This window comes from Paramormyrops kingsleyae, chromosome 7 (assembly GCF_048594095.1).
Source record: "Paramormyrops kingsleyae isolate MSU_618 chromosome 7, PKINGS_0.4, whole genome shotgun sequence".
In the NCBI taxonomy this organism is placed as follows: Eukaryota; Metazoa; Chordata; class Actinopteri; order Osteoglossiformes; family Mormyridae; genus Paramormyrops; species Paramormyrops kingsleyae.
The window spans coordinates 17,225,847-17,238,996 of NC_132803.1; the positions used below are offsets into that span (position 1 = coordinate 17,225,847).

At 43.8% G+C, this 13,150-nt stretch overlaps 1 protein-coding gene across 2 annotated transcripts; it reads left to right on the plus strand.

The window, feature by feature from the left end:
- Positions 1 to 1,951: 1,951 nt before the first annotated feature.
- hmgcra (3-hydroxy-3-methylglutaryl-CoA reductase a) lies at positions 1,952 to 10,643 on the plus strand. Of its 2 annotated transcripts, XM_023823322.2 has the most exons (21): positions 1,952 to 2,045; positions 2,169 to 2,222; positions 3,477 to 3,665; positions 3,830 to 3,941; positions 4,039 to 4,126; positions 4,231 to 4,315; positions 4,420 to 4,525; positions 4,802 to 4,908; positions 4,995 to 5,114; positions 5,220 to 5,380; positions 5,462 to 5,700; positions 5,867 to 6,021; positions 6,408 to 6,602; positions 6,791 to 6,949; positions 7,540 to 7,697; positions 7,784 to 7,889; positions 8,083 to 8,253; positions 8,368 to 8,508; positions 8,848 to 9,006; positions 9,092 to 9,246; positions 9,476 to 10,643. In XM_023823322.2, exons 3-21 carry the CDS (start codon positions 3,501 to 3,503, stop codon positions 9,528 to 9,530), a joined length of 2,637 nt encoding a protein of 878 aa, XP_023679090.2. In that variant the 5' UTR covers positions 1,952 to 2,045; positions 2,169 to 2,222; positions 3,477 to 3,500; the 3' UTR covers positions 9,531 to 10,643. The 2 variants fall into 2 exon arrangements, with proteins under 2 accessions (XP_023679090.2, XP_023679092.2); XM_023823324.2 differs by lacking the exon at positions 2,169 to 2,222 and having other exon boundaries at positions 1,985 to 2,045.
- The last annotated feature ends 2,507 nt before the right edge of the window (positions 10,644 to 13,150 follow it).

Here is a 13,150-nt window from a genome sequence, read left to right on the forward strand (position 1 = left end):
ACCCAGGGCACATCAAATGTGTTGCATTTAAATTAAAATAATGTCATATTTTCTGGGTAGTTACATTTCCGCCTGTTTGAGCATGGATATATAATGATGTTTTATGGTGAAAAAAAAACACTTAGCGTTACACTGAACAACATTTAACTAAGGTACATTCATATGAATCACAATAAATATTCCTTATTATTGACTTTATTCTTGAGTATAACTAATATGAGGGCATGAATGACACTCCAATTAGCCCAAAAAAAAAATAATATATATATGCCTTTCTCAGTCTCCTCTAGCTGTTTAAATGACACAGGAATATGGGGCTGAAAAAACCCCATCCATCTTCCATCCACGTATCCTTATTCCAGTTTGTCCCAGGCAGCACAGGGTACAGGATGGGAGTATATCCTGGATGGGATGCAAATCGATCACAGGCCATATACAATGTGGGTAAAATAGCAACATCAGAAAACGTTTGGACTGTGAGAGGAAGCCAGAGACCCAAGAGGAATCCTGCACATAAAATGCAGACATAACACACATTCAGAGCAGAGGTGGGATTTGAAGCCCCAACGTTGAAAGTACCATCATTCATACTCATTCATGGGCCAAATATGTTTATGTATGAGAGAGAAATAATAATCTGTCTTTACTTACGAATTTACACAGTCGCTCAGTTACCGTTCAAAACATTTTTCTGCCTAAGGAGGGAGCTCAAGAGTTACTGCAGAGCAACTGAGGGTTCTTAGAAAAAAAAGTTTGTTTTTTTTTTAAATAAAGAATCTGCAAAGGATCACACACAGATTGCAGTAATACAACAACTGTCTGTGTGTATCAGTATACAGTCTATGTCTGGGCTTGGGTTAGTGCAGTGTTGCCCCAGACCTGGGGCTTGGAATCCCACACTGTGGTATGTGGAGCTTACACATTCTCCCTGTGTTGTACAGGTTTTCTCCCACATTAGCTATAGTCTGTGCCTTACGATGGACTGGTATCCCGGCCCATCAGGACACAGATTTTATACATATTTGTGTAATTTCAATCCTTTAATCTTCTTATTCACTGTACGATTTCTCCTAATATGCTAATATGCCACAAATACGTTTAAACACCAAAACATTTATTTCTTAATTCATTTCTTCTTGCACAAATATTATAAAAGTGAACTTTTGCTAACAACCTTTATGTGGCCTTCCAAGGCTACTGTTCTGGGCTCACGGTTAATTATTTTACACTATGTCGCTGTATTCAGTAAAACCATATTGGTGTTAGACTATGGCAGGTATGCCGTCGTGTGTGGTGAAAGTGTTGTACCTCCTCTGTCCCGTTACCTTGAAGGGGGCTGTGTGCACATGGAATTAACAAATCCCTGCTAAAGATTTCAAATTAAATGCGGCAGGTCATGTATTGTTTGAACTCTATTTTGTACGTTATATCAAAATAGTAGTAGTTCATAGGACATCCCAAAACTGAAGTTACTGCTGAAATAATGTTTCACATAACTTCAATAACAACCAAAAATAACTGAAAACATTAACTTAAGAGTGTGGATTCTAGGAGACCACGGATACTGTATAATTCATAAACTGATAAAATGCTGAAGTATGACAGCAATATTATGGCTTTTGCATTCCTTTAGCGTCTCATTGCTGTGATGCATATGTTTGCATGGTACCTTCATGGCAAGGATAGATATACTTTATATCACTTTAGTTATTCACAGAGAATGAAAAAACTCGACTGGGCAGAGAACTACATATGCAGAATTTCGGTCGTGACCAATGGTACTTCATGGCATCTCCGCACCTTCTCGGAAATTGGCTTTCGCCGATGTGGTGAGATCACGCGTTCCCGCTGTGGCCACGCCTCCCTACCGTCGTGTCTATGGAAACCAAACGGGACTGTCGCGCGCAGGGGCGGTCTAATGACGCGATTGGCTGCCGTATCAGGCGATGGGCTTCTCGCCATTTTGTCACGGCGGGTACATAGAGTCCTGTCGGCCATGGGCTGCCTTTTGAGAGATCGGTCTCCTAACATAGTTAACCAGCTAGGTAGCTATGTGCTCCGTGTACATATTTCTTCTAATGGACACAAAGTAACTTTTTGTTAAACGAAATTGATTTAATCGTCTATATTAGACTTAGCTTGACCTTGTCTGCGAATCTGATTCGCAGCTAACTGCAGTCCTCGTAGGGAGTCACCGCTTTGGGCGAGGTTTAACCAAAGAGGTAATGTTACTCAAACACGGCTACATTTATTGTTTATTAGTGGATTTTTAATTTTATTGTTTGGCTTTTGGTCATTAATACCATAGCCAGTCTGGTATTTTTTTGCTCGACTTGTCATATTAAAATTGTTAGCCAACTAAAGCTAATCTTAGCTAATTAGTTGGAAGCTAAGCTAACCTGTCAGCCAGCCAGACTGACGTTTCGTCCGTATCTACAGCCTAGCCGAGTAACAGCGAGTGAAGCCGTGTCAGTCTAATTTTTATTGTTGTTCTTCAGCTTATTATTATTATTCTAGGTAGCTGGTTGTTAAATGAACGTTGTACGCCTAATCCAGAGCCGGGATAGTAGCTTTCTTATGACTAGAGAGCGATGTATTTAAGCACCAAGCTTTAAAACACAAGCTTACTATCAAGATATTGATTTGAGCATTTTCTGTATTTTTAATTGCTCTCTATCAGGGACACTTGCTTGTTAAACGTGGATAGCATGCAGCTGTTCTAACCGTTGACATATTGGATCGATTGCACCGGAATTTCTCCTTTTCTGTTGTAATGCCGTAGTATATACGCGCAGTTTTACGTCAGTGTAGAAAAGCACGACGAGGGACAGTTTTTCCCAATTTTAAATTAATTTATGTAATAATTTCCTTAAATAATTGCGGGTGTATTTGGATTTAGTTGTTTTAGGTAGTGAGGCTTTACATGTGCTTTCTTAATTTACTTTTACTTGCAGACATTTTAAATGTTTGGCATATTGCTCTTTATTCATTGCATGATTTCATACATTTGTTTTTTTTTTTAATTACATTTTTTTGCGAGTCATTTCAAGTAATATTGAATTATCGATTATGGCCAAATAGACGTGTATGAATTTATTAAATATATTAATTTTAAAATTTATTTCAGTCGGGCTATGTCAGGGCTACATCAAAAGAGAAGTTTTATTATTCCGCACTGTATCCACGTATGATAAGTCATTGTAACTTGCTTGTTCTGGTACATGTTCACTACTAGTTTTCGGCCAAATGCCGTGTTGTCATATCGATGTTTTCATCTTGTTTTGTTTGGGTTTCTGGTATCTGTTTGAATTCAGAAACCGTGAATATGTGATTTCATCTTTGAGCTGCCAGCATTTAACGCTGTAAAAACATAATGTACCTAAATGACGCTGATCATCACGTCAAACTTACATAAGGCATTTTAAACATTACCCGGTGGCACCCTGTTGAGGATTTGTTTCCTTACGGTATTGCAGGAAATCAATCAGCAAAGCGGCATCATGTTGACTGGATTATTCCGGATCCACGGCCTGTTTGTGGCCTCCCACCCCTGGGAGGTGATAGTAGGAACAGTGACACTGACCATCTGCATGATGTCCATGAACATGTTTACGGGCAACAACCAGATCTGCGGCTGGAACTACGAATGCCACAAAACTGAAGAGGTAGGAGCTGGGATGAGATCACAGATAGCATACCTGCTGTTGCATTCCATGATTTGTATTGCAGTTATGTAAATTTCTTTTTTGCCATTAAGTAACTGCTATCCTTTACTAGAAAAAAAAAGCTGAATGCAGAACACAAATCTTATATATATTTTTTTTTACAGCAAATTCTTAGCAGTGACGTCATAATTTTAACCATAACACGATGCATAGCCATTGTGTACATCTACTTCCAGTTTCAAAATTTACGACAGCTTGGCTCAAAATATATATTGGGTAAGTTTTTCATTCAGCTCTGGCCCACAATTTAGGAAGTGTGTGTGTTAATGCTGTTTAAAGCTGTATAGTAATACATTCTGTTCTCCTCTTCTAGGCATTGCGGGGCTTTTCACTATATTTTCCAGTTTTGTCTTTAGCACAGTGGTGATTAATTTCTTGGATAAAGAACTGACAGGCCTTAAGTAAGGATCACAAATCTACATCTTTATCTATGTGAAATTGTCAAATCAAATTTTTACTGATGACTAGTGTCATCTGAACTTTTACATTTATTTTTGTTTTCTAGTGAAGCGCTGCCCTTCTTCCTCTTGCTGATTGATCTCTCCAAAGCATGTGCACTCGCTAAGTTTGCCCTGAGCTCCAACTCGCAGGTAAAGGCGGCAGTGGCCAACTGCTTGAAGAATAATCTCTGTCCACTGTGTGTAATCGGTATCAATGGGTATATAATAGTGTTCTTTTATTTCTTTGCCTGAAGGACGAAGTGAGAGAGAACATTGCTCGCGGAATGGCCATCCTGGGACCTACATTCACTCTGGATGCTCTGGTGGAGTGCCTGGTTATTGGGGTGGGAACTATGTCAGGTGAGTGGTCTGCTGTGATGGCTAACTTCTGAACTGGTCAGTGTTTTTCACCTGTGGTGTCCTGATCCTGGTATTGGCAGACTGAGCTAACAGATTGTGTATATATAGATAGAAGCCTGCAGAGATCTAGTCATATGGTGATGTATATTTTTCAAAGCTATGGTTTCAGTATGTGAATAAAATACCTCAGAATATGGAGATAAACCACTGTGGTACTGGAATGGTGTGGTTCCTTCAGTTGTGTGACTTCCTGTTCCTGTCCCTGTGTTTCTGCAGGTGTGCGTCAGCTGGAGATCATGTGCTGCTTTGGCTGCATGTCTGTTCTGGCCAATTACTTTGTCTTCATGACCTTCTTCCCTGCCTGCGTCTCCCTCGTGCTGGAGGTGAGGTGCTGCTGTTTGTGTCAGTAATGTTCTGTAGTGTGTTGTGCGCAGCTCAGAGATGCTGAAGGCTTTTTCCCTTCCCCCAGCTTTCCAGGGAGAGCAGAGAGGGGCGTCCCATTTGGCAGCTGAGCCACTTTGCCCGTGTCCTGGAGGAAGAGGAGGACAACAAGCCTAACCCTGTCACTCAGCGTGTCAAGATGATCATGGTGAGGCTCTGGTCCTGGCAAAACTAATAGCTCACAGTGTGGGTTTTAATATCAGGGCAGGCTGTAGGCTGGGTACCTTCATGTTTGTGTTCTTTCCCCGACCAGTCTCTGGGCCTGGTTTTGGTCCATGCTCACAGTCGCTGGATTGCTGAACCACCTTCACGAAACAGCACAAGCGAGGTACCCAGCATGGAGCTGAGCCTCAGCGAAAATGTGTCCAAGAGGATTGACCCACAGCAGACTCTGTGGTACTTCCATTTGTTAAAGTAAGAAACCCCCCCACTGGCCAATCTCTGTGCTACAGGGTTGTCATGACAACTATTAATCCATGCGTCCCTCCTCACCAGGATGACCAGTATGGACATCGAGCAAGTGATAACCTTGGGGCTGGCCCTCTTCTTGGCTGTTAAGTACATCTTCTTCGAGCATGTGGAGATGGAGTCCACTCTGTCGCTGACTAACCCCATTACGGGGCCTGCTATTGGCCAGCGGAGGGTAGCAGGGGAGTGCTGCAGGATGGAGCCATCACCTCCCAGGTCCCTGCGGAGGCCCACCACGCCACCTGTGCCTGTCTCCAAGGAGAAGGGTAGGCTGCACACCTTTACAGTGTCACTAGTCTTCGGTTCCTCTTCTCCCGTCGCCGTCTGTGTTATACCTGTAATCACTCAGCCATGACTGATTGAAGGCTCCTTTGTCACCAGGTTGTAATATTTATTTACACCCACACCATGCATCCTCTCTGTTACTTACAGAGGAAGTCATCCGGCCTCTGCCCAGTGAACCGAAGACAATGTTTGTCCTTGGGGGTGAGGATGGCCCTCTAGAGGCTGTCGGGGAGCCTCTGGCCAAGCTGCCCCTGGAGCCACGTCCTGTGGAGGAGTGTCTGTCCATCCTGAAAGATCCTAAGGTACATTTTATCTCCACCATCCAAATGTTTAGATGTGAAGGGCATGTAGCACATTGTTAAGGATGCAGACTCAAAACTCAGAGGCTACTGGTTTGACACCTACAATACTGCTGTAGCACTCACAGCTGCGGGGGGCTTAGCCTGAATGCATGCAATGAGCTAAGCAGGCAGATCACTTTTCTGTTTGCTTTGAGGCAAAAAAAATAGTCACCAAGTTAAGAAAACAACCATCGCGTGCCTGCAGTTGTTCCCAGGTGGTAGCTGTATGTGTCTTTTGTATGATCTGCCTTGTATGTCACTTTGGAGGAAGGTATCTGCCAAGTAAATAGATGTAAGCGTGAATGTAGAAGGCACATACCTGAACTAATCATGCTATTGGTCTCCAGATGGGTGCCAGGTACCTCAGTGACGCTGAAGTGATGCTGCTGGTGAACTCCAGGCACATCCTAGCATACAACCTGGAGGCTGTCATGGAAACGCCTGAGCGCGGGGTTGCGATCCGCAGGATGATGCTGACCTCCAAACTCCCCAGGCCTTCTGCCCTCAGCTGTTTACCCTATAAGAACTATGACTATTCTAAGGTACATGCAATCACCCCCTTAGCTGGGCCTAAGAGCCTGGATAAAGTTGCAGGTTTTTAAGCTATGCTGCCTTAAACAGTTGACATTTCAAGATCAAATGTGTAGTGTACACAGAGTAACTGTTGATGTGGCATTGAGACTAGATTGGTAGCTTTTAACAGCATAGTTGACTGTTTGGCACCTTCTAGGTCATGGGAACTTGCTGCGAGAACGTGATTGGCTACATACCTGTGCCCGTGGGGGTGGCGGGGCCTCTGCTGCTGGACGGGAAGCAGTTCCATGTGCCGATGGCGACGACGGAGGGCTGCCTGGTGGCCAGCACTAACCGAGGCTGCAGGGCCATCGCTGTGAGTGTGCGCGTCATGCCATGGCATCAGCACAACATGCAGAACCAGTTAGTGCTCCTTCAAAGCCCCAGCTGGGTGAGATAGGTCTGATGCCTGGATTTTATCATCAACTGTGATAAGGAGCTTCTTAGCAGCAGAATACCTGTTAGCTGTTTGAGAAGAAGTCATCTCTCTACACTTCAGTGTCCCTCATAGTCACCCGTGTCCCTCATCAGTAGATCTTCATGTCAAACATTGTACTGATGTCAAGTGAAGTTGGTCTGTATTGCTATTCTAGCTGTATAATCCACAGCATCCAGTGGCATGAAATAACATTTCCTTGGACCGTGGTGCTGGAAATGTCTTGTTTACAGTCTTTATGTACAAGTGAAATGCATGAAGGGAGCTAGGGGTATCCATACAATATATCAGATACTGTAGCGACTGTGAAAATGATAAATACAACAGATATGACATGTAGACATTGTATTAATATTGCTGTACAAACAAGCTTCTCTGTCACCATAGGAGGTTGTGCTGGCCATTGTGTGGCTGTATGTTATTACCCCCTGAGCTCACCATAAGGGCCCCACTGCCCTGTGCTTCCACAGGAGAGCTTGGGTGTCCGGAGCCAGGTCCTCGCCGACGGCATGACCCGCAGCCCCGTGGTTCAGCTGCCCTCTGCCTGCGAAGCCGCCGAGGTCAAGGCCTGGCTGGAGAGCCCCAAGGGCTTCTGTATGATCAAGGAGGCCTTCGACCACACCAGCAGGTGAGGAAGGGGCTCCGGCCGCCACAGGCCTGCTGTGGCAGTCCCTGGCGGGGCGGACAGTGTTACCCACGCTCTCCCTTCCGCAGGTTTGCCCGTCTGGAGAAGGTGCTGATTTGCCTGGCCGGGCGCAACCTGTACATTCGCTTCCAGTCCCAAACTGGGGACGCCATGGGCATGAACATGCTCTCAAAGGTCAGTGCTGATGTGGTTCTTTGCTCTTCATATCAGTCGCAGTCTGTGTCTGTATCACTGAACTTCGTTGCACTGTGTAAACGGAGAGTGTGCACTCATCCTCAGACCAATCCAAGTGATGGTGCAGCTGAATGAATAGTAGTATTGGAGTATTAACTCAAATCATGACAAGTCTGATCTATATCCACTACAGGGTACGGAACAGGCCCTCTCCAGGCTCCAAGAAGAGTTCCCAAAGGTGGAGATCTTGGCAGTGAGTGGGAACTACTGCACAGACAAGAAGCCCGCCGCGATCAACTGGATCGAGGGCAGGGGCAAGTCTGTGGTGTGTGAGGCCACCATCCCGGGTAGAGTGGTCCGTGAGGTGTGTGGCGCTCCCTCTATCCGGCACATGATCACTGTGTGGCCGGCTCAATGACAATGAGCACAGTGTGTCTTCACTCTACTGTGGTAATCAGCCCCTGCTATCATGCTGTAGGTTTTGAAGACCACGACAGAGCGGCTTGTAGAGGTGAACATCAACAAGAACCTGGTCGGTTCTGCCATGGCCGGTAGCATCGGCGGCTACAACGCACACGCATCCAACATAGTGACGGCCATTTACATTGCTTGTGGCCAGGTGACCTTGAGCTTTCTGAATTAAAACATTACAACCTTTTTTAAATTGTGTAATATATTCTATGGAACTGATCTGTGGCATGGTGATACAGTTGCCTCACGCCTCTAGAGCTGGGGGTTTGAGGCCCTGTTTCGTGTGTGTGAGAGAGAGGCTAATTGGTGTCTTTAAACTGCCCACTGTTTGTATGTGTCCTGTAATGGACTGCTGAGCTTGACCATGATAAATAGTTGGAGGATGGATGGATATATGGATGGAACTGGTTTATAAGACAGCAATCATCATGGCATCTGCTTGACTGCATTTGAAGTTTCCGCTGATGAGGTTTGCTCCTCCTGATAGGACCCTGCGCAGACGGTGGGCAGCTCCAACTGCATCACCCTGATGGAGCCTACGGGGCCCACACGGGAGGACCTCTACATCAGCTGCACCATGCCCTCCATTGAGCTGGGCACTGTCGGAGGAGGTACCAACCTGCCCCCCCAGCAGTCCTGTCTACAGGTATGGGCTGCCTGTTTGCCTCCCACCCCCGCATGGCTGTAGGTCAGACCCGAGATGCTTGAGCAAACCCATTCTGTGTTCCCAGATGTTGGGTGTACAGGGAGCCAGCCAGGAGCAGCCCGGGGAGAATGCGCGTCAGCTGGCCCGCCTGCTCTGCGCCACAGTGCTGGCCGGGGAGCTGTCCCTCATGTCCGCGCTGGCCGCCGGCCACCTGGTCAAGAGTCACATGACTCTCAACAGGTAAGCCATTCCATCTGGCTCAGCCACAGGTCTCACAAAAGAACGTGGCATGTGTTGTGAGAAACATGACCAATATTAAATGAATGGAATATGATGCATGTTCTGAAAGTTTTCAATTTTTGAATAAATTACTCTAACATTTTGATCGCTTTGATCACTTACTTAAATAATTCTGATTTTGTGCAGAAGGCATGAATCTGTTCATGATGTAATGATGTTTGTTTAACAGGTCCAAAGTAAACCTGCAAGGAGACCCTGGAACATGTACCAAGAATTCAGCCTAAAGACTTTAGGGATGGAGTATCAGGCACAAATGGCCTTCAGCACTTAGGGACAGAGCCCAGAGCTAAACCCACGCAGATCTGTTCTCAGCATGACTCTCCAGAGTCTGGCAGCCAGCTGGACTCCAGTCCCGAAGATGTCTCTGTGGTTTTAACATTAATACATGACTCAACTGCTTCACTGATCATGCAAAGGTTTTCTAGGCATAGTCCAAAATGTTTTGTAAATATTGTTCGTGACAGTTACTACTGATGGCCACTGCAGTAATGGACTTGACCAAATTAACTTGGTACCTTTAGACAGAATCATGTGGGTTTTTTTCCCCCTTGATACTTGTTCAGCTTATACTAGTACATAAATACGTGATCACTAGCGGAGTTACTGAGGTATGATTAGCCTAACTTTAATATGGTGGAATTTATAGGCAGACGTGGATAGTTGTCCAAAACATTAAAATCCAGACCGGGAAGTTGAATACAGTAATATGGGAAACTCATGCACTGAATGTATTTCACATTCAATGTGCAAGCACAAATTTCAGAAAGGTGCTAAAGTAGGGCAGTAGTTAATTGGTAGGTCGTCATCCCGCTGCTGTTGCACGTCTGTGGCCGTAGGCTGCTCTGAACAATTACACCGGGTCTGCGTCTGCGGACGTGTGTCCACACTCACGTGTGTCTCATCCAGCTTCAAGTTTAGCAGCTACTGCCAAGTCGTTTGCGTGAAGCAGTGACTGTGTATCACTAATGTCATGCGCCATTTTTTGAGATGACATATATGCTGCTGGCCATTTTGTGTATTTATTTTAAAGCACAGCGTGATGGTTTCTGGTTCTGTGCTAAAATCTTACTGGGGGAAGAAAGATTGATGATTCTCTCAGTTGTAAAGTACTAAGATGTCCCTCCTTGAATTTTATTGTTTTGAAAGAAAAGTATTATGTAATTTTAGTAAAAAAAAAAAAAAAGAAAGGAAAAAAAGTCTTAATTTATATGCAAAAACAACACCACTACTTTGAGAATCAAATCTTGAATGAGGCATTGGGAAACCATAGTTTTATATTTCCTATTATGTATTTTTATTAAAACAATGAAAAAGTGCAATAAATGTAATATACATGGTCTGCATTGTGTTTTTTCCCCACATTCTTGTGGACACCTTCATCTACTGAGAGGAAGACTTACTAGATGCAGTATATTTCTCTGTCAGTAACATTAATAATGAGAACCAATACATGAATGTATCATTTGGCAGATACTTTTGATGGGTATGTTCTAGGGATGGCACGGTTCATGAAAAAAAACCGAACCGTTCGGTTCGCTTGTCTCGGTTCGGAGCATGCATGCGTCGCACGGTTCGACGGTTCATGACATGCGCAATGTAGCCTCATGCCCCGTATGTGACGTCAGTGTGTTTCCCTTTCGCGCGAAAGAATAGGCTATATCCGCGTTTCCGTTTCTTTCTCCAGTCCGGTCATTATATTGTAATTCTGCTTTACCGCTCGTCTGTGTTCCTTTTGCTCATTAAACCCCGCATTCCCCCGATCCTAGGTCTCCTCGCCTCTGCTTCCCCGGTCAGCGTTGTAACAGTGAGCCTGCTTCCATGCTGCAATGTGAACATTTGCCATGTTCCTAAAAATTCTGTTTATTGCACAGTGTCTGACCACACAGACCTACAGGCTATTGCCAGATGATCATACTAGACATATCAACTGGACATATTTTGCACTATTACAGATTGATGTCTTGTACATATACAGAAACTGATTTTATCGATTACTCAAGAACATTCAATATAATTAATACCAATTTTTTTTTATATATATATAACGAACCGAATCAGGCTTAATCGAGATAGGTGATCTATCATTTTAACGATCCCCAATTAAATTAACCCCGTGGACCGGACAAATACAAAACGAATGATTAAACATTATATGCGTCTCTTTTTGTATGTTTTCTAAATAAGACCGCGTGCCCATACCCAACTGTAATAGCGATTAAAGCGATCTATTCTCTTAGCATTTATGTTAAGGCAAGACTTTTATTTTATTACTGTTCTGGGATTAATAATGTTTAATAATTTTAATAATGTGCTTTAAGTCAAGTCAAATTCAGTTTATGCATGATTACATGATATAACTTTTTAAATACTGTATCCTAAATTGTGGATAATTAAGCTATATATCATATGCTGAAGTACATTTCTGGAGTGTTAAAGATTAAAAGAAAAAATAACAAGAACCGTACAGAACCGAAAACCGTGACCCTAAAACCGTGATACAAACCGAACCGTGGGTTTTGTGAACCGTGCCACCCCTAGTACGGTCTATTGCAGGGCTATTCAAATCACGGTCCTCAAGGGCCGAGCTTTCCTTTACCTGAGGGTCAGTTGTGAAGCCTCTGGCCAATTAGAGCCAGAAATTATTGAGCTAACTACCTGGGAGACTTGAAAACAAGGCCTGGATTTGGAATTGAGGGCCAGATTTGAATAGGGGGGTGGTCTACTGCATAGCAGCTGTTCATACTGAGAGTCTTACTGGATGCATCTCTGCAAACTGCTCCAGATCAATGAATTTGTTGGAGTCTCCCCATAACTTTGCTCTTGTTTCCAGATTGTAGATTACAGCCCTTATCCTGCTCAAAAGCAACAAATAAGCCACACATAATGGAAAATGTAATTGTTCAATTTCATGATTTACAAAATGATTAGGTGTTTAAAACCCACAAAAAATAATGACTGTTATCCATATTCATTATGACTTTAATAAACTGACTACTGGGACAGTGGAAAAACCCACAAAAATCTATGATCCAAAGAAAAAACTTAATGGAATCTTTGCTCCCCACCTATATAGAGGCACGTGGCCTAAATGTCCGTGTCACATAAAATTTGTGCATCTTCTAAAGCCTAGCTGGGCTTCATAATGACATGTTTAGGTGGGGTGTTTTTTCTGGTTAGTGTGATACCACATCTCTATGAAAGGTGTGGAAATGATCTTAGCCTCCATCTAATCTATCTTTCTCTACCATATTAAACCACACTTCAAAAACAAGCTGGCTTCCACAGCTCCAAAAATTTTAGATTTCAACTTGTACTTAGTATTTGAGGTGGAAAATCTCCTGGAATGTTTAAACTGGAATACAAGCAAAACAAAAGTACATTCTTTTCAATCCAAGAACCTAAATGACACTGAAGATGTCATCTTTATTTCTGCCCCTCCTTCACTCCTTACAGGTGCCGCCCCAGTGTTAGGTACGATTGGAAGGAGAATACTGTGCTCCCAATCAAGAGGCCCTCCCAACATGACATCACCATGGGCTGCCGTCGGCAGAGAGTGGGTCAGCCAATCAGGCTCCACTGCATCACATCTCACCAGCACAAAAGCCATAGTGGTGCAATAGACTCATTCATGTACAGGAAGGAGCTTAACCCTTAGAGATGCAGCTCCTGGAAGAGAAATGCTGGGCATCATCCATTAAACCCAGGTAACATTCAAACAGATGGGCCGTAACTGGATGTGGCTTCCCCATGTAACTTTTGGTCTTAAAAAGCTTTTTTAAACCTGCTATACTACAGCTCTCTAAGAGTTTTATTATAAAACTCAGAACTGATTCAGATTACTCTT

Excerpts from the sequence above, each read along its gene's own strand:
- hmgcra (XM_023823322.2), top strand. The coding sequence starts at position 3,501 with ATGTTGACTGGATTATTCCGGATCCACGGCCTGTTTGTGGCCTCCCAC. Across the intron at positions 4,909-4,994 it reads GCGTCTCCCTCGTGCTGGAG|CTTTCCAGGGAGAGCAGAGA; the intron begins GTGAGGTGCTGC and ends CCCTTCCCCCAG. Across the intron at positions 6,950-7,539 it reads GAGGCTGCAGGGCCATCGCT|GAGAGCTTGGGTGTCCGGAG; the intron begins GTGAGTGTGCGC and ends GTGCTTCCACAG.